The following is a 27,232-nucleotide window of genomic DNA, read 5'->3' as shown; positions in this document are numbered from 1 at the left end:
GTAAAATATCTAAGGATCCATACCATGTGATGTTTCAGTCCCAGGATTAAATATGCTGCTTTCTTATGCCTTTAATATTCGTTATTGAGGGGTATAGGAATGTTCAGATTTGGCATTTTTTAAAAAATTACTTTTGTGCTTTTTCATAACTTATTACTAACTAGCACTTGAAAGTTTGTGTTTGGGCTGGGGTTCTGTCAGATATTGCAGTGATAAAGTGGCAATTTTGGCACTTATTTCAGTGGCTATACACCAATGTCAGAATGAGGGTAAGGACCTCGAAGCAACATTGGGTTGTTTGGAGGAGTGGGAGGGGTAGCACTTTCTACCCTAAACCACATAGGTCATGATAGGAAATGAAATACTGCTAAATAAATCTTTACATTCATTTTAAACCTTGTTCCATTGTGAAAGGTCCCCATGAATATATTGAGTTAAAGAGGCTTGTATGTGAAATCCAGTCTTTGGGTGTTGTGTGTTTTTTGTCTGTTCATTTATCTAAATTGTTTATGGGGAAGGTTGCTTCAAATAGAAGCTTGATGAACAATATTTTTTCCCCCTCCTGTGGTTGAATGAAACTCTGGTACCAGTTTTTGCTTCTGCTTCTGAATAATTTCTAGTTTTATATTAGGATTTAAATTGTAGCTCTAATAGTTTGGATATCCTGTACAGAAGCGTATACTTCAGTATCATGCTTTTCGTTAAAGATACTATACTCCCAGGGTTCTTACAGTGGAGTATTGTGCTGCCAGGTGAAGATGGGGGGTGGGGCATCTCAACTGAGAGGCCAGGACCTATAGAGAGAATCCCATGTAGTGATATCTTCAAAGAAGCAAAATAGTAGGTAACTTATTTTCTGTCACAGCCATGCAAACTTTTATGCAGGGTAAACTCTAATTTTAGTCCAACATGTGGATGTGCTGCAGCATTGACCCAGATTTGGATATAGTTGCTGAGATCAGGTCTACACTACAACACTTTGCCGTGAAAGTGGTGTTGGATAGGAATGAATAAAAATTTGTCCCATGACCTGACGTAACTATGTCAGCAAGTAAACCAAAATAGACATGTTTTATGCTGACAGAATGACTTTTGGTAGTATAGCCATGTCATTCAGGGAGATAATTTAAGTATGCAGGGTAAAGAGCTGGTATATGTTGTTCCTTTGCTAGTGGGCTTTGCTAGTATGGGAACAGTGGAAAGGCATTGTTAGTGTAGACTAGCCCTAACTTACAGTAAGCTTGGTATACTTTCTGTCAGCAAGCAAGAGGTAATTTAGAAAGCCATTACAAGAAGAATGATCTTGTGGTCAGTGCTACTCTGAGACTTTGGAGAACTGGTTCTCTTCCTGATGAGGATTCAGATTTCCTAAATCACTTTCAGTCTAAGCAACTTGCTCATATTTTCAAAAAGAGGTGCCTGAAGCTTGGCTTTTGGATCTCTGTGTAGACACCTATCAAAAGAGCCATTTTGTCAAAAGCCCTAGATCTGAAGCAGTTCCCTTTGACTGCATAGGTAGTGCTAAGTTCTTAGCACCTTTGAAAGTCAGGTCACTGGCAGAGGTCTTCTCTGAATACAAGTGTCCACTGGTTCAACTGAATTAATCTGGGTGAAATGTGACTTTTTAATGTATATACACTATTATTTTGATTTAAGGGTCTTGGATATTGTCTACACATGATCTGCACAGGTTTGATTAAATTGCTTTAGCCTGTGGAAACTCCTGTGTAGACTGATATTTTGGTGGCATTTTTCAGTTTTGCTTAAACTTTAGCATGAGCTGAACCATAACAAACCACTTCTTCAAGTGTTGGCTCAAGTGTGTGTTTTCACTGTGGGGTAGGCCTGTACTCCAGATGACTGTGTTCTTTCACTTCACTTCTTATGCCTTGAGACACGGCTACAGGAGTGGTTTGGACCAACCACTTTTGCCATTGCATTTTATGTCCATGTGGTCTGAGATGGAATGCTTGAGTACCATCCGAGCTCTTCCTTAGATTTCATCTGCATGTAATTTAAAAATAGTTTTATTAGATAATTTTGGCTGTTTTAATTTAGAAAAAGAAGCATCTACAGCATCCTTCCCTATCCTATTTCTTTGGTTACTTCCACACACCTTACTTCTCAGCAGGGACATTAAACTGTGCTATGAATACTGAATATAAAGCTGTTACTTTTATCCAAGAGCTTTCCCATGATGTCCATCAGAGGTTCCTGTACTGACTGTGTGAACTGTGTAACTCTGAGAAGTGTAGTATCTGCTACTATTTTCCCAGCCAGACCTTCCAGGTAGGAGAGTTAAGGCTCAGAAAACTTCTGATGTAGTGGGAGATGAGACCTAAGTATGATGAAGTCTGGGCAGAGCCCTGTGTACACAGGGCAGAGATATCAAGAAGTGTATCACTTGGCACTGTTGCTTCTGATACAGAGATCAGTAAGAGAGAGAAGTAAGGATTTCTGTGCTTAAGAAAGACACATGCTATATTCTTGAAGTCTCCCTCCAAATCTTCCTCTAAGAAGAAAACTTCCCTGACTTAGTCTAAATCAACTAAATTTTAACATGCTGGTCCCACTGTAACCACTGTGAAGGTCAGAAGACTAAGAACATGTTGGCGATGATGTTACTGAGTCAGATGAAGTCCAGACACACACTTCTGATTGTACTAGCAAAGGGGGAGTTGAGTACAAAGAGCCAGAAATACCGATGGAACTGGCACAGTTGAATTCAGAAGCCAAATTCCAAAACCATATCCATTGGTATGGAAAGACAATAGCCTTTGTCCCATGTCTAGGGAGTATACCACTACTGAAGACACCACTTCCCAGTCTGCCCCACACACTTCCATTACTTTTGCACCAGTGCTCCTCAGTGATTTTGAGACCATCATTTTACTCTGTTCTTTCATTGGAAGCAGACAGTATTGTGAGGAGTGATTGGTATCACCCATACAAAGGGAGGTTAGTTCAGATACAAAATCTGTTGTTTGTCACTACATTGTAGGGGGCATTCCTTCCCTAGAACTGTTGGTGTGCCTTGCCTTACAAAGCAAGTGTTACAACCCATGAGGTTCCCATCCTACTGTCTATATGGGGGATCATGGGACTGCACTGAGTTGTATGGTTCCAGTCAGTCTGTCAACCTCCGTCTCCTCCCAAACACTAGCCTGTGTGCCTGGAATCCCTGGAAGAAGGAAAAGGAGAACTGGATCCTTGGTTACCACTGGTCTTATGGGCCGCATCTACACGTGCATGCTACTTCGAAGTAGCGGCGCCAACTTCGAAATAGCGCCCGTCACGGCTACACGTGTTGGGCACTATTTCGAAGTTGAAATCGACATTAGGCGGCGAGATGTCGAAGTCGCTAACCCCATGAGGGGATGGGAATAGCGCCCTACTTTGAAGTTGAACGTCGAAGTAGGGCATGTGTAGACGATCCGCGTCCCGCAACGTCGAAATAGCGGGGTCCGCCATGGTAGCCATCAGCTGAGGGGTTGAGAAACGCTCTTTCTCCAGCCCCTGCGGGGCTCTATGGTCACCGTGTGCAGCAGCCCTTAGCCCAGGGCTTCTGGCTGCTGCTGCGGCAGCTGGGGATCCATGCTGCATGCACAGGGTCTGCAACCAGTTGTCGGCTCTGTGGATCTTGTGTTGTTTAGTGCAACTGTGTCTGGGAGGGGCTCTTTAAGGGAGCGGCTTGCTGTTGAGTCCACCCTGTGACCCTGTCTGCAGCTGTTTCTGGCACCCTTATTTCGATGTGTGCTACTTTGGTGTGTAGACGTTCCCTCGCTGCGCCTATTTCGATGTGGTGCTTCCCAACGTCGAAGTTGAACGTCGACGTTGCCAGCCCTGGAGGAAGTGTAGGCATTATTCATTGAAATAGACTATTTCGATGTCGCTTCATCGAAATAAGCTATTTCGATGTAGTGTGCACATGTAGACGTAGCCATGGATATGTCACTGTCTTCTGGCAAGGCATTCACTCCAGTATCACCATCACTGCATGATCACTACAAACATTTCCAAGAGATAACATGTGTTGCTGAGAAGCTTCAGGTTCGTATGGAGGACATTTTGAAGTTATCCCAGAAATTCCTGAACAGTATGCAAAGTTCAGGACCAAATGGCATGAGACTGTTGGTGAATGAGGTTCTCCTAAAGCTAGCGAAAGTGATGTGTGGGAGAAGTGGGGGAGAGGTATGCTCCCACTACATACCCATGTCTAAAAGTTCAGAGAAATTATGCCCTGTCCTAGTTGTGGGAGCTCAGTTCTCATTTATTCATCCTGCTCCAAACTCCCTGCTGGTGGTTGGTGCTGTTCAAAGGAATGGACAACAACATAGTAGATGTACTCTTTCAGATAAGGAAGCAAAACACCTGGACCTTTTGGGAGAAGAAGATATTTACCACAACAAGGTTGCACTACTGAGTAGCTATTATCGAGTGCTACTGGCAAAGTAGGACTGACAGTTATTGCAAGTGTGTGATATTTAAAGGCAGGCTCCCCCAGGAGGACAGTGTAATTCAAGGCCTTATCAAAGATGGTAAGCTGGTGGCTAGATCATCCCTCTTGAAGGATATAGAAATGGCTGATATAACCTGAGGAAAAGTGATAACTGCTATTGTGTTTGCAGTAGGAATCCAGACTTCGTACTTCAGGGCTTCTCAGAGGTACCAGCCACTGTGAATCCCTTAATTTTGAAAGGAAGAGTTTATTCAGCCAAAAGGCAGACAAGTCATTACACTCACTAAAAGATGCAATTGTAACACCATTATCCTTCTGTAATTACACCTCTCCTCGCAGGAGAAAGTTCAGTAAGCAGCCTTATAAAGCTAGATCAGTTAGACCTGCTGCTATTGGAGAATATCATGGAAGAGAGTGCAAAAAATTGAGCAGACTGCTCCTCCTCCTTTGTATTTTTCCATCCTTAATATTCTATGAAAAAAATACACATTTTTATGGGATCTCTGAAATTGGCAAATGGACCCACAAACCATGTCCTTCTACCCTGAGCTTCCATTAGTTGGGCAGCTGGCCCATTTTTCCCCATACATGGAGAAAAATAAGAATTGGATTCTCTGAATCATAAATTCAGATGCCATAGAGTTCCTGCCATCTCCCATCCATGAGAGGGGTTGGTCAGTACTTCAGGCAGTACATGCTTAGCGGCTTTGGATTACAACTGGTTTGCTCTAGAAAAGGAGCTGGAGAGGGGATTGGTTCATGCTGCTCCTTGTGCTCTCTGTTCAGAATGGTGCAATAACAGGTGTGGGCTAACAGACTCTGAGAATCTTCAGGTTTCAGGCATATGGCGCACCCTGTGGCCCTCACAGTGGAATACCTCTTGAAGAACATTTTACAAAGGGGAGATAAAACATCTTTTTTAACTGAAATAAGTGCCCTTAGTGGTGTTTGCTGTGGTTTAACTAGGAGATTTTATTTGTTTAACTCAGAGTTTTACAGGTTTAAACCAAAATTTAAAAAACAAAACAAAAACAAAACTCTTAAACCAAAATTGTGTATCTAGAAATTTGCTTTGTCTTAAATCAGATTAAAAATATGCTTAATTACATTGATGCTAGTCTGTGTGGAGACATTAGTTGCCTAAGTAGGTATTTAGTAGCCAAACACCAGATTACTTATTTAAAAATATCTCAGGCTCACTTTTTGCATAGTAACAGAGAGGAAGCCATGCTAGTTTATACACTATCAAAACAAAAAGCATTCAAGTAGCACTTTAAGGACTAGTAAAATAGTTTTATTTTTAAAGTGCTACTTGACTGCTTTTTATTTGCATGTACTTTAGAAGGTGGCTTTCCTGTATTTTCTGATAACGGAGAGTCTTTAAGAGGTGAGTCAAGTTGAGTCACTCAGTCTACAGTTACATGAAAATTAGGCTTCAACATTGACCTCAGTTTCACCATCTGTAAGATGGGATAGTTCCATACCTCAAAAGTGAGTGTTGAGAATAAGCCTTTCAAGGTTTGTGAGTTAAGTTATCACAGTGCTAAGCACCACAGAAAAGCCTATAAACATGCAAATTTCCCTCCTTCCTCATGCCCTGCTATTATGCAACAGATTGCCTTTTGTATGGCTTGGTGTCCCAAACTAGCCTGACTGTACTGAGGATGTAAACTCTATCCTATGCCCTGTGGATGCATGGTAAGACTTCTGAAAGCTTGACTATGAGATAAAGGACAAAGTGTTTTCCTTGTGCCTAGGGGAATTATAAGTGAGGTAGGGGGTCAAAGATATGGTGTGTGACATACAAATGCAAAATAAATTGGTTGCTGTAACAGAACTTAATCAAAAAAAAAGGGGGGGGAGGGGGAACCTTTAACTTTTGTAAATGTACATTAATCATACATTATACTTACACTTGCTCACATAAAATTTAAAACAAATTTTAATTTCTTTTTCATTTGTAACGTATATCTTTTTATTTCTGTACCGTAGCCCCTTGGGATACGTGAGGGTTGCGTTCTACGCAATCCTCATGTATCCCAAATTTCAAATAAGGTGGGGTGGGGCTTGGGCGGTGGGTTGGGGCTGTGTAGTTAAGCCTGGGGTGCATTAGGGCTGCAGTGGGGGTGGGAGGGTGGAGTTGAGGCCTGGTGTGCCGGGGTTGAAGCAGGGTCTGCAGAGGTTGGAGCAGGGTCCACGGGGTGGTGTGCAGGGAGCTGGAACCCAAGCCCTGTTTGCTGTGCTGGGGGCTAGAGCCCGAGCCCTGTGTAGGTCTGTAATGTGTTTGGTGGGGTGGGAGGGTGCTGATCGGTAGGGTGGGAGAATGGGTTTTAGCTCCCTTAGCTGCCTGCAGCAGTGGGCAGCTAGAGGGGCTAAACCCTTCTCCCTACCTTCCCAGAGTGGAGCTGCTGCCAGCTTGACAGCAGCACTGCTCTGAGAAGGGGTTTTTAGCCCATCTGACTGCCCACAGCGGCAGGCAGCTAGAGGAGCTAAAAGTCTTCCCCCAACCTTCCCAGAGCAGTGCCTAGCACTGCTCTGGGAAGGTAGGGGGAAGGGGCTCTTAGCTTGCCTAGCTGCCTGCAGCTGTGGGAAGCTAGGCACTTCCATCTTCAAGTTGTGTGAAACTTGCTTTAGAGTGAGTTTTGCGCAACCTGAACATGCGTGAAGTGAGGGTTTACTGTATTAACAACCTGAAGTATCCTATTTCCCTTTTATTTTTCTTTCTAATCTTATACTCTCATGAGCAGATCCTTTTCTGGATTCTCTCTTTAAAGGTCTCTGAGTTTCATACTTTTAGAAGACTTCATCTTATTAAATATCAGTCCTGGCTACCGATGTGCCTCACTCTGTGCGTGCGTGCGTGCGTGCACAGACTTCCTATATGCAGTGTCAGCCAGTTTCACAATTTGTGTGGGAACGGTGTCTATTCCTAAACATAACAGTGCTCTCGCAGTGGTGGATTAAGTGTATGTTCAAGTAGATTGAAGGGGTGGCCATAATCAATCCCAGCCCCAAATTATTTAGACTATTAAGTTAACAGGGCTCGCAGATGATGATGTCCCTCAAGTTAGGAAAACATTGCATTTTAAATGGCATTCTTTTCTCTAATTTCCATTTTATCCAGAAACGTAATTTAGCCCAAAGTTTATATAATAATTAAATTAGATTAGATTTTAGATTATATTAGACTATCGCAGATGCTTGTACAGCACGTTGAACATATGAACAGCTTTGCATTTAGTACTCTACAATTACATCAATAAGTAGCTGTCAGCTGAAGCTGAAGGCAAAATGGAATTATATCCTAATGCACAGTCTTGCCTAAGACTGGATAAATTGCAAGTGTTGTATTTTATTTTGAATCAAAGTAGTAGTAGTAGGCATCCTTCAGTCTGCATAGACTATGGATCGTGCCCTTTATAGTTTCAGTTGAGGACTTCATTTACAGCGCCTACTGTGACTGTGAAGACCCACATGGGAGTGACAGTCCTTGCTGCATCTCTTGCAGATGTGGTGGGTGTCTGGCAAGTCCTTAGTGTGCTTTCTGTGCACTAGCTTCTCCTCTGCTAGCTGTCTGATCCTCATCTCGCCCTTCTGAAGGCCCTTGTGTAACCCCTGCCTCCATCTGCTGCGGTCGTCTGCTAGTTCTTCCCAGTTGTCCAGCTCGATGTCTACCTCTCTGAGGTCTCTCTCGCAGACATCTGTAGCGCAACTGGGGGTGTCCGGGAGGTCTTTTGCCAGAAGCTAGCTCACCATACAGGATGTCTTTTGGAATCCTTCCATCATTCATCCTGTGGACGTGGCCAAGCCAGCAGAGCCGACGCTGCCTGAGGAAAAGTGATGATTGCATAAATGTCATCCAGTGGCCAGGCATGTTATAGTGTTCTGCTTAAAGCAAGGAAGAAATTTCCTCACTCATGTAACAGCTACAGTGCTATATTGTTGAGCAGGATGTGGAGGTTTGTTCTGAGGTCTCTTTTCCCCTAAAGGTGATTCTCAGACAAATATGGCTCTTCCAAATGTAGGGTAGAAAAATTAGCTTGGGTGAGGAGAAAGATGTAGCACATGACTTGAAATTACTTGACACTTAGCAGAAGGGACTAACCCTTCTAGTCAAAGGTAATAAATAGCAGCCCTCTCTGATACTCTTAAGTGGCAGAAAAAGAGGGATCTAGAATGTCTGCCTGGATGCTCTTCTGGTCCTTGCTTAGGAGGCTCATTATTTTATAAGTCTTTCGCTAGTAGCTGTCAACGCACTATTTTAAATCTTTACTTTTGCAAGCTGCTGGAAGGAAAAAGGCAATCTTATAACCCTCCGCCTCTTATACAGCCTCCAGAGCTTCTGGTTACAATGAGGGAGGGGAGTTTCCACTACCTAGCGCAAGGTCTGCAATCAGAATAGCCAGAAGAGCCATTTGTTTTCAAATTCAGTTACCAAATCAATACCTGAAGAGTCATAATGTGTGTGAATACAACACAGTTGTTAATGTCCAACCCTATGTTTTGTAACCCTTATTTTAAGAATGACACACCCGGGATGATTTGTACCACTTAGAAAGTTTGTTACTTTCACCCTGGGTTGGAGAGCAAATGAGGACAGCTAAAATGCTGCTCTTAAGCAGGAAGGAGCAATATTCTTCTTCGAGTGGTCCCCGTGGGTGCTCCACAGTAGGTGTCGGGCTCGCCCAGCACCGCAGATCGGAATTCTTCTAGCAGTTTCCACTGGATCGCGCATGGGCCGATGCGCGCTGCTCCCTTGGGCGCCCTGGGTCATGTGCGCGATCGGTCCCCGCCAGTTCCTTCTCAACTGCCAACAGCAGCAGACGGAATCCGCTCCGGCTCTGAAGCCTGAGACAGATAAGATAGTTGTTTTTCCTTGATAGCTCGTTGTGTTTTTCCTATTGTTAAAAAAAAAAAAAAAAAGCATACCAAATAGTAGAGAGAAGAGGAGCAGACAAAGAAGGCTGTTTAAACCATCTGCTACCTTGAAGGCCGTGAATGTTAGTTTGGGTTGTAGAACACACTGATTAGCGGCTAAGTACCTGATTAACAGTAAAGACTCACCGCGATGGCGTCCTCGGGGTTTAAGAAGTGTGAGTCATGCCACGAGGCTATGCCGGCCTCTGATGGGCATAGTGAGTGCATTCGTTGGCTGGGGGGAGTCCCATGTTACCCAGAAGTGTTCGCACTGCGCTAAGCTTTCAGCCAGGGCCAGGAAGGACAGAGAAATGAGGCTCAAAATGATCTTGTTTGATAAGGCCCTCCAGCCTGAGCCACCGGAGAAGCCTCACACAGAAGGGCCCTCTGGGTCACATAAAAGGAAGGCGGCGTCTTTGACCCCCTCTGTGCAAAAGAAGAAGAAACTCTCCCTGGCTCGATCCTTGCCGGCGGTTCCAGCGAACAGGATGAGCGGAACGCAGAGCCCTCAGCCGCGGGCTGATGAAAGCAGCAGCGCAGTTGCGCACGTGGCCGGGGCCGGGCCTCCGACCATGCAGCAGTCGGCACAGAGGGCGCCGTGGGCGCCAACGTGGCAAGCGCCAGAATCGGTGGCGCCGCCTCATGCGGCACCGGCTATTGTAGCGCCGACGGCACAGGAGCACCCAGCACGGGGCCCATCGGCGCCGGAGGAAGCTACCCGCGCGACACCGACAGCGGGGACGGGATCCCTGGCACGGGAGGGGGTGGTGCCCACCCTGCAGGGGCGGGGGAAAGCTAGAGCCAAAACCCGGCACCTCAGTCCATCTCCAGACAGGGCTGCAATGCCCTTATCACCCAGCGCCCCCCGCCACCCCCCCGAGAAACACACGCCGCGTCACCAGGCGGCAACTCCACTGGCCTATTCCAGACTTCCCTCTCCATTCCTCCAACCACCTTCGCTGTGGCTCAGGCCACCTTCACCCTTTTTGGTTATGGATCCCTGTGAGTACTATCACAAACCAGCTTCACCATTATCAGTGTTGTCACGGAGATCCTGCTCTCCCAGACATCATGGGTACGCTCTCCGATCGTGGTCCAGGTGTCCATCACCGGGCCCTTGTCCATGTTGTTATGGCCATCCTCATAATACTGAACACCGACATCGGAGGTCTAGATCCAGGGGCAGATCCCCTCCCACTCCTCGCCAATACTCCCGTGTACACTCTCGCTCTGGGAGAGGAATGCAGCTGTCCCAGGGGGAATTAGGTCCAGAGTTCTGAGACTTTCCTTTACAGCCCACGAGGGAGCAAGCATACCAGCGAACTCGGGAGCCAGAGGACTTGGGGGAGGTTTATCCCAGCGGTTCCTCCTCATCCTCCCCAGATGAGGCAGTTGTCCCCGGGGATGTCTCCCCTCCGGATGACCTTAAACAATTCCAAGAGCTGTTCAAAAGAGTAACATACATGCAGGACATTCAAATAGCAGAGGTACAGGAGAAGCATCATAAACTCCTGAAAAATTTGAGATCCCCGGCTTCATCTAAAATCGCTATCCCACTGGACGAAACCATTATGGAGTCAGCCACTAACATATAGCAGACTCCAGCCTCTATTCCGCCTACGAACAAAAGGGCAGATAAGAAATACTTCGTCCCAGCCGAGGGCATGGAGTTCCTGTTTAGCCATCCACAACCCAATTCTTTGGTGGTCGAATCGTCCCAGCAGAGGTCGAAGACGTCTCAGTACAAATCAGGGGGGTCGGATAAAGATGCTAAGAAATTAGAGCTGTTCGGCAGGAAGGTCTACTCCTCCTCTACCCTATTATTGAGAATGGCAAACTACGCAGCACATTTATCAAACCATAGCTTTGACAATTACTTTAGACTAACCTCTCTCATGGATTCCCTTCCGGAGGACAAGAAGCCAGTGTTAAAGGCGATCGTCCAGGAGGGCTATGTGGCCTTGTGAATGGGAGTTCAGATTGCCCTGGACGTGGCAGACACAGTAGCACGCTCAACAGCCGCAGCAGTGGTAATGCATAGGGAATCCTGGCTACAGACGTCTGGTATCCCCAGACATCTACAGGCGAAGATCATGGATCTTCCCTTTGACAAGCAAAAGCTGTTTGCAGAATCAGCCGACTCGGTCCTCCACTCTAGCAAAGATTCGAGCGCCACGCTTAAGACCTTGGGTATCTACAGTCCTCCATACAAGAAGAAGAAATTCTATCCTCAGCAAAGGCGCTACGCTTACCAACCACAGCGCGCACAATATCAGCGAGGCTATGACCAAGGGTGCCATCAACAGCAGCAGCAGTACAGGGCCCCCAGGCGACATTCTCAACAAAGTTGTGCAATCTCAGGGCAAGCCCAGAGGCAGCAAGTTGGACGGGTATGTGGAGGACTGCACTATCAATACCATCGCTCAGTGCCACTCTCACCTCATGTTCCATCATTGCCTCAAACCGTTCCATTCCCAATGGCAAAAAATCACAACAGACAAATGGGTGCTGGAAATTATAGCCACGGGTTACACGATCCCCTTCCAGTCGCTTCCACCGATGAAACCTCCCACCCGGCCTCCTCTCAGGGACCCTTCTCACGAGGCGAGGCTGAAGCAGGAGGTAGATCACCTCATGTTCGTAGGGGCGGTGGAAAGAGTGCCGGAACAATTCCAAGGGAAAGGTTTTTACTCACGCTACTTCCTAACAAAGAAGAAAAGAGGAGGCTGGAGGCCGATTTTGGACCTACGGGGCCTCAACCGATACTCGCTCAAGCAGCGTTTCCGGATGGTTACAGTTGCCTCCATACTTACGGTACTGGACAATGGAGACTGGTTTGCAGCCCTCGACTTACAAGACGCTTTCTTTCATATAACAGTCCACCCGGCACACAGACGCTTCCTTCGTTTCACGGTCGGCGGGGAACATTTCCAATACAGGGTTCTTCCGTTCGGCCTATCCTCGGCACCCAGAGTCTTTACCAAAACCCTGGCAGTGGTATCAGCTTACCTGCACAGGCAGGGCGTGTTTATCTTTCCATATCTGGACGACTGCCTACTGAAGGGGGCCTCAAAGGCAGAGGTCCTACGCATGATACGCGTCACTGCGACTATGTTTACTTCGCTGGGCCTAGTTATCAACCTTGCAAAGTCAAAGACCGAACCCACGCAAGATATAGAGTTGATGGGGCGCGCATAAACTCTATCGCATCAAGAGTATACCTGCCCGACGCCCGCTTCCACACCATCAAATCCTTGGTGCAAGTCATGATGTACAGTCCCCCGGTGCTGGTCCTAGCATGCCTGCAACTGTTGGGGCACATGGCGGCCGCCACGTTTGTGGTACAGAATGCCAGGTTATACATGCGAAGCCTGCAGCATTGGCTGGCGAGTATTTACAAACCGGCATCCCATACCGTCCACAGGGTAGTATCGCCCACGATGGAGGTACGGAAGTCGCTAGCGTGGTGGGCAGATCCCAAGAACCTGCTAGTGGGAGTGCCCTTCCACCAACCACAAATTTCCATTTTTCTTACAACTGACGCCTCCCACATAGGATGGGGAGCGCACATTGGCAGCAAGGTGACGCAAGGGCTATGGTCCCCCGCGGAACAGACACTGCACATAAACATACTAGAGCTCAGAGCAGTGTTCAATGCGTGTAGACATTTTTGGAAATACCTGGACGGCAAAGTAGTCGGGATCAATACCGACAATACCTCCACCATGTTCTACATCAATCGAGAAGGAGGGGCACGGTCCCGTGCGCTATGCGCGGAAGCAGTCCGATTGTGGAATTGGTGCATTGCCAACAAGAACGTTGAAAGCCTCATATTTGCCGGGCGCCCACAACGTGAAGGCAGATCAACTGAGCAGGCGCTTTGCACTCGTGCATGAATGGCAGATCCGCTCTGACCTGCTACAACGCATATTTTGTACCTGGGGGTTTCTCCAGGTCGATTTGTTTGCCACCCAGTACAACAAGAAGTGCCCTCAGTACTGCTCCAGAGCAGGAATATGGTGGGGGTCCCTGGGGGACACCTTCATGATCTCATGGAAGGGCCCTCTACTTTACACGTTTCCCCCCACAACACTTATCCACAAGGTTCTGCAGAAAGCCAGAAGGGAGAGAGCTCGCATGATACTCATCGTTCCAACTTGGGACCGACAACAATGGTTTCCCTTGCTTCTGTGCATGTCGGATCGTCCACCACTCCCCTGACCGGTAACGCTGGACTTACTCACGCAGGCTGAGGGGTCCGTAGTGCAACTGCGCCCTCAGGTACTATGCCTACAAGCATGGTTAATCTATGGCTCAACTCCTTAGAGAGCACGTGTACGGCGGGAGTAAGACAAGTCTTAGAGTGTAGCCAGAGGACCTCCACCAGGAGGACTTACGAAGAGAAATGGACACACTTTGCCGCCTCGTGCTCTGCCAAACAGTTAGCTTCTCTTGACGTTCCTATAACTGTAATACTAGAATACCTGCTGGACCTGAAATGAGACGGGCTCTCTCTATCCTCGCTACAGGTCCACCTCGCAGCTATATCAGCTTTTTGGCACAAAGAGGAAGGGCCCACCGTATTCGCCCATCCTATCATCACAAGGTTCTTGAAGGGGCTGGTAAACCTGTACCCTCTTCGAAAACCGCTACCACCGTTGTGGAGTTTGGACTTCGTACTCCACACGTTATCGGGACCACCCTTCGAACCATTAGCCACGGTACCCCTCCAACTACTTACCATGAAAACAACCTTCCTTCTTGCGATTACATCAGCCCTCAGGATGAGCGAGCTCGCAGCTGTGATGGCAACGCCGCCCTGCACAATATTCTCGAAGGAGGTGGTGATCTTGGGACGGTTACACCCAGCCTTCGTTCCGAAAGTTTCCTCAGAGTTCCACATTAACGAGCCAGTAGTATTACCCTCGTTTCACCCGAAGCCTCACAGCTCCAGCAAGGAGCCGCGCCTGCATCTCCTTGATGTGAGGAGGGCGTTGGCCTTTTACATAGACAGAACTAAGTCCTTCTTGAAAACGGACAGGCTTCTGGTGTCTCTCGCTCCCAGGTGGAAAGGGGAAGGCCTCTCTTCCCAAGGAATTTCAAAGCACATTGTGTCCTGTATAAAACTGTGTTACGAGCTTCGAAAGACCCCTTTGCTAGCCCCGCCTAGGGCTCACTCCACCAGAGTGGTGGCGGCATCAACGGCCTTCTTCAAGGGAATCGCGTTGAAAGACATTTGTAGAGCGGCGACTTGGTCATCCTATGACACCTTCGCCAAGCATTACGCCCTGCATCGGGTGTTCGATGAGGATACCTGTCTGTCGACAGCAGTCCTCTCAGGAGCAAGCTGCACATGAATCGAGTCCCCACCTCCTTACTTGGGGTTACTGCTGGGTAGTCACCTACTGTGGAGCATCCACGGGAACCACTCGAAGAAGAAAGAGAAGTTACTCACTTGTAGTAACGATGGTTCTTCGAGATGTGTCCCCGTGGGTGCTCCACTACCGGCCCATCCTCCCCGCTTCGGATCTCTGTCCGGTGTTTTTCAGGAGCATCCGAGGCAGTTGGTCAAGGAACTGGTGGGGACCGGATCGTGCACATGACCGAGGGTGCGCAAGGGAGAGGCGCACATCGGTGCATGCGCGATCTAGTGGAAACTGCTGGAAGAATTCCGATCTGCGGTGCTGGGCGAGCCCGACACCTACTGTGGAGCACCCACGGGGACACATCTCGAAGAACCATTGTTACTACAAGTGAGTAACTTCTCTTTCTCATTTAGCCCTCCATGCTGCCCCCAGTTCTCAGGCACTACCCTTCTCAACTCTGAGATTTGCCCTGATCTTACTACCTCTCAGCCCTGAGGCCCCAAATTTGTCCCCTATCTCTGGGCTTCATCCCCTGCCCCCATCCTGCAAACCTGCTCCCACATCACCAGGCTTATCCCTCCCCATCCCCAGGATTAGCCCATCTCAGCCCCAGACTGGCCCCCTGGACTAGCCCATGTGCACCCAGCAGAAGGAAGGCTTGTGTGGAGGTGTTCTGCTGGCGGGAGTGAACTGAGCCATGCCCACTGAAGCGGTGTGGCTGCTCAGGTAATTGGGTGAGTGAGGGGCTCTGTGTGTCTCCCTCTCCTGCTGCCACTGAAATCACGGAACTAAATTCAGTTGGTTTAGTGACCAGATCCCTCCCGCCACCCTGCCAGCCATTAAACCAATTAAATTTAGTTTTGCTGTTTTAGTGCTGGCAGGAGAGGGAGCTGCAGAGGAGTTGGCCTTGGCATCTGGAGCTGCAGGTTGCTAACCCCTGACCTAGCACCACTCCAGAGTTCACAGATTGGGGCAAGTGGTATTATTTCTGCTACTTGATACAATTATTAAAGCCACTGGGCTGGCTTGCAGGGGGTATGGTTCTTTATAACTCCTTCCTCAGCTTTCCATTTGAGTCCCTCACCCCCTCCCCACAATAACTTGCTATGACTCCCTTTGTTGCCTTGATCAAATGCTTCCTCAGTGACTTAGGGAATTGACAAAAGTGTAGCTGAAAGTGATCAATTTGTTAATTTTAATCTCTAGCTATTTGAAAAAAACGAGCAGAAGCAAACTGAAGTAGTCTTGCAGACTTCTGAGGGCTACACTGCATAGGTTTATAATTGGCTTATGTTGGCAACTTTACTTTTTTTGGCTATAAGGTGAAATGTTGGTACAGATTTTCAGGACGGATTGTTCTCATTTTATATCTAAACAAAGCTCATCCTCTTCCTTTGTTGAACACTTTTAAAAAAACATTCCCCAGCTCCTTTATGTTTAACAGTGGATCCTGGAGCCTCTGACAGGTAATTGACTGGTTTGGCTGGGAGGTTATCAAGTGCTAGTGCTTTAGCTACCCCTGCTGCTGCAAAGTTAAATCAGGGTCTAAAACCTAGGGAGGGTAAAACCTGGAGAGTAACTTTGTTGTGATTGCAGGAGTGATGCAGAAGCATGAATGAGATCCTGGAAGGAGGAACTGTGATCAATTACAAATACTGTTTTCACTTTGAGGCACAGGGTGGAATGTGGGTCATTTGATTAGACCACAAAGAGGTTAGCTGACTTATACCAGTATATTGTAAGGATACCAGAAAATATTAACTCTGTGTAGACCAGAGACTTGGAATCAGAAACCATAACTGCTTAAATATTTATACCCCCTCATTGGAAACTTTCTAGGTCTCTGTGCTGCTGGAAATTGCCCCATGGAAATCTGAATATGCTCTGAGTTTGACCAGAAGAGAGGAGATATCTGAACCATTCTAAAGAGGCTTATTAAGAGGGAGAAATGCCAGTGGGAGGAGTAAAGGAACAAAGATCATTCCCCATCCTCAAGGAATGAGGAGCTGAAGTCTTGGGCTCACCTGCGAAAAATAACGTTTACCCCTAGGAATAAAAGCACCTATCCTCAACTCCCCTGGGTGGTCAGAATTTATTTAGTTAAGCAGCTTTATTGTCAAAAATGTTGCTGAACCTGCCTCTAGGTCTCGGGCTGTGCCCTCAGTACTAAAAGAGATATAGTTTTCACTGAGACACTTGTGTCAAAATGAAACCCGAGTAACAAAAAGGGTCTGTTTTAATATATGTGTATCTGTTTAGCTAAACCTTAAACACTGAAGTTAAAACTTCAAAGTGTTGTCTTTGCTAGGATATGACACTGAAGAAACTAATGTAAGATAAAAATGAGGTAAACACAGCTATTTTCACTGCACAAAAGGTTCAGAGATTGGAGGTTTCCAGAGATAGTATGACCATGTTCTTTCTCTTAGCTGTCACTGATAATGAGTAGGATGTCTTCGTGTCACCCTCATATTAGTGAGTATGTTGATGACTGACCAACCAGATTCTGGAGCCACAGGTCTTAGAGAAGGGGCACGTGTTAATAGCTGTTGGAGGGGCACAGAGCGATTTTTGCTGCTCTTTTCTCCTTCTCCATCTCTCCTCATCTGTGCTGCAGCAGGACCTCTCAAATTGCACCACTGCCTCATGGATTATCGCTCATCTCTTAGCTGTAGCAAAGCAAGGAAAGGGTAGGAAACAACATTCATATCTACTTTTCTTAAAGCATATTGAAGTGTAGTGCTCTGAGAAAGTTAGACAATCTCTGATAGTTGTGAAGAATCCCATACACCCTTTAAATGTCTTGATCCACGACAGGAAATCCTGAAAGGAGTGGAACAGAAAATGTCTGCCTGAGAAACTGCAAAGATTGCATGATGAGTCTTTTTAAGGAAGGCCTGGAGCAAGAGGTGAATTTAGGGAAAAAAAAGGTTAATCAAAATAAAGGACATTAAGTTTCAGACTGAGGCTTGAGCTGCACTTAAAATTTAGCTAAATGTGGCTGCAGCACTGTTTAGTCTGAGAAATTGACATCTCGGAGTTCTGTAGTTTTGTTGACTGGTGCAGCTTCAGCTAGGTTGATGGAAGAGTGCTTCTTTCACTCTTGCTACCATTATTTGGGGAGTCAAGTGTTCTTTCAGAAATGGAAGAACCACTTCTGACATGGTAAGCTGTGTCTACGAAGCTTGGTTTATGTTGTCATAGCTACAGCAGTGTCCCATAGTGTAGACATGGCTTCAGTGGCTTTGGCAGAGGAAACCAGCTTAAGCTAAACTCTGAGATAGAACACAAAGGCTACGTCTACGCGTGCAGCCAACATCGAAATAGTCTATTTCGATGAATAACGTCTACACGTCCTCCAGGGCCGGCAACGTCGATGTTCAACTTCGACGTTGCTCAGCCCAACATCGAAATAGGCGCAGCGAGGGAACGTCTACACGTCAAAGTAGCACACACCAAAATAGGGATGCCAGGCACAGCTGCAGACAGGGTCACAGGGCGGACTCAACAGCCAGCCGCTCCCTTAAAGGGCCCCTCCCAGACACAGTTGCACTAAACAACACAAGATCCACAGAGCTGACAACTGGTTGCAGACCCTGTGCCTGCAGCATAGATCCCCAGCTGCCGCAGAAGCAGCCAGAAGCCCTGGGCTAAGGGCTGCTGCCCACGGTGACCATAGAGCCCCGCAGGGGCTGGAGAGAGAGCATCTCTCAACCCCCCAGCTGATGGCCGCCATGGAGGACCCAGCAATTTCGACGTTGCGGGACGCGGATCGTCTATACGGTCCCTACTTCGACGTTGATCGTCGAAGTAGGGCGCTATTCCTATCTCCTCATGAGGTTAGCGACTTCGACGTCTCGCCGCCTAACGTCGAAGTTAACTTCGAAATAGCGCCCGATGTGTGTAGACGCGATGGGCGCTATTTCGAAGTTGGTGCCGCTACTTCGAAGTAGCGTGCACGTGTAGACGCAGCTAAACAGTCATTAAGTAACATAAATGTCCAAGCAGACAAGTACTGCTTGATGGGAGAGTCCTGAGGATTAAGGGTTGCTGGATTTGGGTGACCATTGCAAAGGTAGAGGGCAGAAAGTTTTCAAGAGCTAGGTTCTAGATTCCCTTCAGCTGGTCTGGCCACATGTCTCACATGCACAAACATAGAAGAATATTGGGCTAGACTTTACTCTCTCTGTAGAGACCTGACTGGTCATTTCAGGTAATGAGGATTGCATGAGGAGGTTCAGCCTATCCACTTAACATCCCTCCCTGTTCACCAGAGAACTCAGATTGGACATTCTTTTGGTCGTCTTGGGCAGCATAGCATGTCTGCATCAACATTAGCATTCTCGTAGCAATGTTAATCCTGTGAACCAGGACCCAGGTAAGGACTGTGGGTAGGGAGTGTAGGAAAGGGAGTAGGATAGTTGAAAACCGAAGACTGATGGTAAAATTTAAAGGTTCTCAATGTGACTCCTCCAGCTCAGAGCAAAGCTACTATTAAGAATTCTTCTGTTGTGGTACACAAGTAGCAGTTTGCTGTGATATTTTCTAGGACTCCTTTAGAGAGACCAGTTTGAACACTAGAACTAAGAATTTTAGCAGCAAAAAGGACCTAGTAGTCAGTCAAGCCCCAGGCTAGCAGGTTTTTTTTTTTTGTTACTGGCATTGTCCTTTATTCAAATTGGTCATCTAAAACTACATCTTTGGTTTGCATTAATTGGTTATTTTGGCATGCCCAAACAACAGTTTCCTAGGACATTTCCTAGTCGCCATATAGCCCTGTTGAGCCCTATAATAACTATGAAATCTTTGTCTTAAAGATCTGATATTTTCTGACTTCCTTGTAGGTTAAAACATTGGCTTAAATTGTATTTACCAAGTTTTGTAAATCTGTATTAATGCATAATTGGAGTGTAGGCATGTTAAATAAAGCTTACCTTGGGCTATGCTCTGCTGTAAGGAGAAGTTTTCATTCAGGGGGATAGTGGGAGGCAGCTTAAGGGAGAAAAAATATACTGACAGTGTTCAGCAGTTTATGAAGACTAAGATCATTCTTTTGAGCACATAGGATCTTTCATTGAAAGTGTGAAGGTGGGGCTGGGGAGCTGTCAGTCTGCTCTAAGGAGTGTCTTAATTATCTATGAATTTGGACAAACATTTATTAACTGCAGTGGTAACGTCAAGGAAGCTTAGTGTCATGTGGGTGTGAACAAAATCATTTAATGCTAACAGCAAGCTATACTAAGCTTTCAGAAGCATGGGGAGGGGGTAGCTCAGTGGTTTGAGCATTGGCCTGGTGAACACAGGGTTATATGCTTGGTTCTTGAGGGGGCCATTTAGGGATCTGGGGCAAATAAACTTAAAAAAAAAAAAAGAAAAATTCTGTAAGGGATGGTGTTAGGCCTTTCTGTGAACGCAGGGGTCTGGACTCAATGACCTCTTAAGGTCCCTTCCAGTTCTGTGAGATAAGTATATCTCCCTCCATATATTGATTTTTTTGGATCATTCTGCTAAATTGATGCCGGAAGCTTGGCTTTGTTACGTTGGAGGTGTTGTCTTATTCATAAACTAAGAGCTGCAGCATATTGAGCAGACTACGTGGGTGGTATATTTGACATGCAAAAGCAACTGATAGAATACAACTTTTTCCTTGCAACTTCACCACCTGGTAGTTGTCTTTATCTTTTTCCTTGTACTCAATGAGAGGAGAGATTCATGTGCAAACATGCTAATGCTAACACTTTGTATTCGATAGAAACCGTGACACTGCAGTAATAATGCAGGTGTCCTTGCAGCAGGAGGATCGTCAGTGCCAGCCATTAATGCAGTTTTTCCAGAGTGAAGTGATGTTAATCTGATCCTTGTGCTTCCCCGTGCTCTGTCTGCAATGAGGAAGAAGTATGCATTTTTTGAGAATATCGGTGAGATATATCCATAATATGCATAAAAAAAAAAGCCCAAACCCCAGCACTCATTGTTAAAAATGTATACTAATATGGTACCGCCTTGTCTGCTGTTTGAAATGTGTAAATAAGAAAATTTAGCCTGTCATGTTTTAAAAGGATTGGTGTAAATTATGATTAAATTTCTTTTTCAGTTCTGATGAATTCCAAGTGACATGAAAACAAATACACCAATTACTGTACATTTAAAGTTGTCAGCATTGCAGGATTTTTGTGGATGCTTCTACAGTGTTATTGCTGTTCTGATGCCAGCTGCTGTGCTAAGAATAGGATAGGATAAGATAAAGAAGATCCTATGTTGTTATATAGAATCATAGAACTGGAAGGGACCTCAGGAGGTCATCAAGTCCAATCCCCTGCTCTCACAGCAGGATCAAGCACCATCTCCCTATCACCCCGTTAGATATTTATCTAACCTGTTCTTAAATATCTCCAGTGATGGAGATTCTACAGTCATCCTAGAAGATTTATTCCAGTGCTTAACCAGCCTGACCAGGAATTTTTTTCCTGATGTCCAACTTAAATCTCCCTTGCTGCAATTTAAGCCCATTGCTTCTTGTTCTGTCGTCCGAGGCTAAGGAGAATATTTTTTCTCCTTCTCCTTGTTACACCCTTTTTGGCAGGTGAAAGCTGTTATGTCCCCTTTCAGTCTTTTTTCCAAACTAAATCCAGTTCTTTCAATCTTCTGTCATAGGTCATATTTTCTAGACTTTTAATCATTTTAGTTGTTCTTCTCTGGGCCCTTTCCAATTTCTCCACATCTTTCCTAAAACGTGGTGCCAAAAACTGGACATAATACTCTCAGTTGAGGCCTAATCAGTGCAGAGATGAGCAGAAGAATAACTTCTCATGTCTTGCTCACAGCACTCCTGTTAATGCATCCCAGAATCACATTTGCTTTTTTGCAGCCGTGTCATGCTGTTGACTCATGCTCATCGTGAGGTCTCATAGCCAAATTGAAGGATGCCCAATGTTTAAACGATTTTCAGAAGAGTCTCGATGACAAATTAACATCCTACGGTCAACTGGTCGGTACTGTAACTGAAAAGTGGGATCAGTTCAAGCAGATAGTGACTGACACAGCAATAACATTGCTTGGACCAAAGAAAAGAATACATCAGGATTGGTTCGATGAGAACCAAGAAGAAATATGTTCAGCACTGGAAGTAAAGAGAAAAGCCTTTATTGAATGGCAGAATGACCCCTCCTCAGCCTCCAAACGGGACCATTTCAAGCACTTTCAGAGCAAAACACAGAAAGACCTCCGTCAGATACAAGACAGCTGGTGGGAGAGGAAAGCCAAAGAAATTGAGCACTATCCTGAGACCCACAACTCCAAAGATGTTCTTTAGTGCTATTAAGACTATGGACCTTCTAAACCAAGGACTACCCCGTTGCTCTCATCAGACAGCACAACGCTGGTCAAAGATAAAGAGGGCATCAATGAAAGATGGCAGGAACACTTTAGCATCCTCCTTAACAGACCATTGACTATGAATAACAACGTCCTCAATGAAATTCCACAACAACCCATCCTGAGAGATCTTGACTTTCTGCCTACTGTAGATGAGATTAAGAAAGCTGTTAGCCAAATGAGTTCAGGAAAAGCTCCTGGAAAAGATGGGATACCAGCAGAGAGAGAGAAAGCGGCAAGTCCAGCAGCACTAGCAGCATTCCATAGCTTGATCATCAGCATCTGGGAGGATGAGAACATACCACAGGACCTCCACGATGCTATTATTGTCTCCCTTTTCAAGAATAAAGGCGGCAAAGCAGAACGCAGAAACTACAGAAGCATATCCCTCCTCTCCGTTAGAGGGAAAATCATTGCCCGCATCATCTTGAACCGCCTAATAGTCAGTATTTCCGAGGCAAATCTACCTGAAAGTCAGGGTGGTTTTCGACCTGGCCAGAGCACAGCCGATATGGTGTTTGCTGTCAGACAAATACAAGAGAAGTGCATTGAACAGAACATGCACCTGTATGCTGTCTTCATAGATCTGACAAAGGCGTTTGATACCGTCAACAGGCAAGGCCTTTGGACCTTCTCATATGACTTGGCTGCCCCAGAAAATTTGTCCAGATTATACGCCTTTTCCATGACGACATGACAGGTGAAGTACTGTCTGAGGGAGCCACATCAGCCCCCTTCAGCATCACCAACGGCGTGAAACAAGGATGTGTTCTCGCTCCTGTGTTATTTAACCTGTTCTTTGCATGCGTCCTTAACCATGCAATGAAAGATCTGGACCGAGGTATATACTTGAAATACCAGCATGATGGTTCACTTTTTGACCTCCATCGCCTGAATGCAAAGACTAAGACAGTGCAGAAACTCCTTTCTGACGCACTCTTTGCTGATGACTGTGCCCTTATGACTCACACTGAAAACGATCTTCAGCACATTGTCAACAAATTTGCTGAGGCCTCGCAACTTTTTGGACTAACTATCAGCCTTGGAAAGATAGAGGTTCTCCATTAACCTGCACCTGGATCAAATGCTCCTATCCTGAGTATCTCCATTGACAGCACTCGGCTTAAAGTAGTGGAGAACTTTCAATACCTGGGTAGTGTCATATCCAGTGATGGATCACTGGATAATGAGATCAACACACGAGTATCCAAAGCGAGCCAGGCACTTGGCTGTCTGCGTGTCAAAGTTCTAAACCACCATAACATCCGGATGTCAACAAAACTGCTTGTGTACAGAGCTGTTGTTCTCTCATCTCTTTTGTACAGGTGCAAAACATGGACACTATATAGGCATCACATCAAGCAGCTCGAAGCATTCCATATGCGCTGCCTCCGTAACATCTTGAAGATCCTCTGGCAAGACAAAGTGCCCAATCTTGAGGTCCTCAAGGGAGCCCAGATGACAAGCATCGAAATGATGATTATGAAGTCACACCTATGTTGGACCCGTCATGTCAGCCGCATGGATGCCAACAGAATCCCTTGCCAGCTTCTGTATGGTGAGCTCTCCCAGGGCATCTGGCATATAGGTTGTCCATGGAAACGCTACAAGGACACCATCAAAGCCAATCTGCAGTACAGCAGTATCAAACCTAGGGACCTTGAGGACGCCGCCAGTGACAGAACACAGTGGCGTGCAACAGTCAGAAATACCTGCATTGCCTTTGAGGAAGACCGCTGTCGGCATCTCTAAGAGGCACGCGAACGACGTCACAGAACATCAGCAAGGCACAACCCACAGATTGCAAACTTCCCATGCACCATCTGCGGCAAAATGTGCACCTCTAGAATTGGCTTATATAGTCATCAGAGGGCACACCACCAGACCAATAACACATGATCTGCACAGATTTGTCGTCATCGGATCGATGGACTACCATTATCTTGAGGTCCACTATGACCCCATATTCCTTTCTGCAGTACTGCTTCCTAGGGAGTCACTTCCTGTTTTGTATTTGTAAAACTGATTTGTTCTACCCTAAGCGGAGTTCTTTGTATTTGTCCTTATTGAACTTCATCCTATTTTCCTCAAACCATTTCTCCAGTTTATCCAGATCTTTTTGAATTCTGACCCTATCCCTCAGAGCACTTGCAACTCCTCCCAGCTTAGTATCACCTGGAAACTTGAAAAGTTTACTTTCTGACATGAAGATATTGAACAGAACAGGCCCCAAAACTGACCCCCTTGGAATGCCAGTTGTTCCCTTCCAGCATGACTGTGAACCATTAATAACTACTGTCTGTAAACGGTTATCCAACCAGATATGCGCCCACCTGAGAGTAGACCTATCTAGGTTGCATCTCCCTTGTTTAATGATAAGAAGGTAATGTGAGACTGTATTACATGCATTACAAAAGCCCAGGTGTACCAAGGCCACCGGTTCCCCTTTATCTGCAAGGCTTGTTCTTTCAAAGAAAACTATCAGGTTGGTTTGACATTATTTGTTCTTGACAAATCCATGCTGGCTGTTATCTGTCACCTTACCTTCTAGATGTCTGCTGATGGATTGTCTGCTGATGGATTCCCTAATTATTCTATCAGCTTCAGTGCCAGGAAATATAAGGTGATGGGCCTGTAATTTCGTGGGTTGTCCTTATTTTCTTTTTTATTGATGGGCACTATACGTACCCATTTCCAGTCTTTTGTAATCTCTCCTGATTTCCTTGGCTTTTCAAAGGTGGTAGCTACTGGCTTGCATACCTGCTTTCAGCTTCTTGCATATTCTAGGATGTCTAGATGAAGACATTTTAACTTTTCTTTCTTTAACTTTTTCTTCCCCTATTTTAACTTCTTGACCTACTCCATTTCCACTAGCATTCACTGTATTACATGTCCAGTCTCCATTAACCTTCTTGGCAAAGACTAAACCCAAGAAATAATTGAGTATCTCTCCCATTTCCATGTTTTCTGTTTTTGTTTTACCTTCTTCATGGAGCAACGGGCATAACTCTGTCCTTGGTCTTCCTCTTGCACCTACTATATTTGTAGAATGTTTTCTTGTTTCCATCTATGACTTGAGCTAGATTTAGCTTGTTTTGTGCATTTGCATTTCTAAATGTGCCCCTATTAATATTCCTCCTCCTGCACTTTGACCTAACTTCCGCTTTCTCTACAGTTGCTTTATTTTGCAGTCATTCAAGTTCTCCTGGTTAAGCCAAGCTGGTCCCTTGCCACACTGCATGTCTTTCCTATGCAGAGGTATCTCTTCTTCTGCCCACACATACAAACTGTTCTTTATATGCTGTTGCATGTTCTCCTTACCCTTGAAGACTTGGTAGGTGGGATAGATTTGCTTTTACAACTGGTTTTAAGATTTTTAAAGCATAAGTAAGAGGACTTAAAAATAGGAATGCCTTTAACTATTAGATTGATGGTAGTTTTCTGTTATTTCTATACTACTTTTTTCATTGTAAACACTGTCTGAGGTATAGCTGGAAATTTGCACAGAATTAGTTTATGTTGCACACATCAACATAAAGCAAAAGTCACAGTACAGCAAGTTCACTGCTGATGTGCAGGTGACAGATGGCTTTGATTTTCTAAATTACAACATGCTGCTGATGTACAGTAAACTCTTTCATATCTGACAGCCCCAGGACTGGGAGGTTGCTGGATATTCAAATATTCTTGAAAATAGAGAGGTGTACCAGCAATGCATAACACTAAAGAAAAACAAGATTAGATAGTAAGAAACAAAAATGTATACAAAGTACTTTATTTACCAACAAAAGAAGTATTGTATGCTGTGAACATTTACTGTATTTGCTCTGTTTACTTTCAGTATACAATAAACCCTTGATTTAATGGACTAATGGGAGGAGGAGTGTCCATTAACCCAAAAGTTGGTTTAATACGAAGGTTTACTGCCCCACCCCTTGCCCGGCTCCCCTCCGTCCCAAAAAAAACCCCCACAATTCCAGAGCTTGCTGCCTCTGGAGGAGCCGCTGGAGCCCACCATGCAGCTGGAGTTGCTGGACCCACCATTCCACTGGAGCTGGCCAGAGAAGATCTGCTGGCAGAGCTGCCATACGCTTCTCCCACCAGGGGTGGGACATGTATGGGAGTGCTGTCTGTCCACGTACATGCACCATCTCTGGTGGGAGGGAGCATGTGACGGCTCCAGAAGCAGTGATTCAGGCCAAAGTGCAGGTTTGGTGGCTGGAGGCCGCGGCTCTGTTAAGTTGCCTTACTCTTTTGGGGAGGAGTGGGAGAGGATTTAGGATTTTACAGGCACCAACTAAGCAGATCTTGGAAACGGCAGGTGGGGTGGGGAGCTGGTGGACATGCATTGTTCCTGAAGTCCACTGAATCATTGTCCATAATATTGAGGGTCTACTGTACTTTATGGAAAATGTAACTAGAATTTACTTATGGTTAAAATAAATGCTGGTTATTTGAGCATTCTGGATGATATGAACTATATAATAATATGAAAGTTTACTGTACTGTGAGAATGAGCACTTTTTTTTTTTTTTTTTATTCCTATCCCCCAGCTTTCAAATTGCATAACAAAATTTTGCAATAGAAGGGAGAAATCATGTTGCATCCAGTGAAATGGGGTTATCACAGTATCCTGCTGGTAGTCTTCTGCTTAAAACTGTGCAGTGAGGACAAACTGACTAATCTTCAAAGAATTAGATCTAAGGGGATGTGTTGGTAAAAACCAATCATTGAGACTTGATGTAATATGCAAATGATGGAGAATCTGGTTTAAGAAAATGTTTTTTCAGCGCAGTGCTTTGTATAAGAATGACTTGTTTTTTGTTTTCTTAATGCCTCCTGATTGCCATTATAATTATACACCAGTGACTGAGATCATTGCAAGACAGATGCATAAACTGGTGTGGTGGCATGGCTGTTCTGTGGGTTGATGAACAGAGCCATTTATGGAAACTGCTGTGATTACATAGATGTTAAATAAGCTATAATAGGCTTCTGTGGCTTTGGAAGATAGCCCTATGTAATAGCTATGCATGTTGGACAGTCAGATATAAGTGTTACTCTTTGCTAATGTTTTATTAAAGAATAATTTCTAAAGTGTGATAAATTAATTGAT

The 27,232-nt window shown here is 45.5% G+C and overlaps 1 protein-coding gene across 4 annotated transcripts in view; it reads left to right on the top strand.

Moving 5' to 3' along the window:
• The window catches only part of ANKRD17 (ankyrin repeat domain 17), a 159,931-nt gene that overhangs the window by 39,287 nt on the left and 93,412 nt on the right, over positions 1-27,232 (top strand). The window contains exons 1-2 of one of the 4 annotated variants that reach the window (XM_074993802.1): positions 19,841-20,660; positions 24,668-24,739. The exons of the other annotated variants lie outside the window; for them this stretch is intronic. Coding sequence (XP_074849903.1) covers positions 20,640-20,660; positions 24,668-24,739 — 93 coding nt within the window. The 5' untranslated portion in view covers positions 19,841-20,639. Of the gene's footprint in view, positions 1-19,840; positions 20,661-24,667; positions 24,740-27,232 lie in introns of those variants that run through there. 4 annotated transcript variants of the gene reach the window in all.

This window comes from Carettochelys insculpta, chromosome 4, assembly GCF_033958435.1.
Source record: "Carettochelys insculpta isolate YL-2023 chromosome 4, ASM3395843v1, whole genome shotgun sequence".
Taxonomy (NCBI): Eukaryota; Metazoa; Chordata; order Testudines; family Carettochelyidae; genus Carettochelys; species Carettochelys insculpta.
Note: the sequence above shows the minus strand (reverse complement) of the source record. Positions and strands in the feature narration are given on the sequence as shown.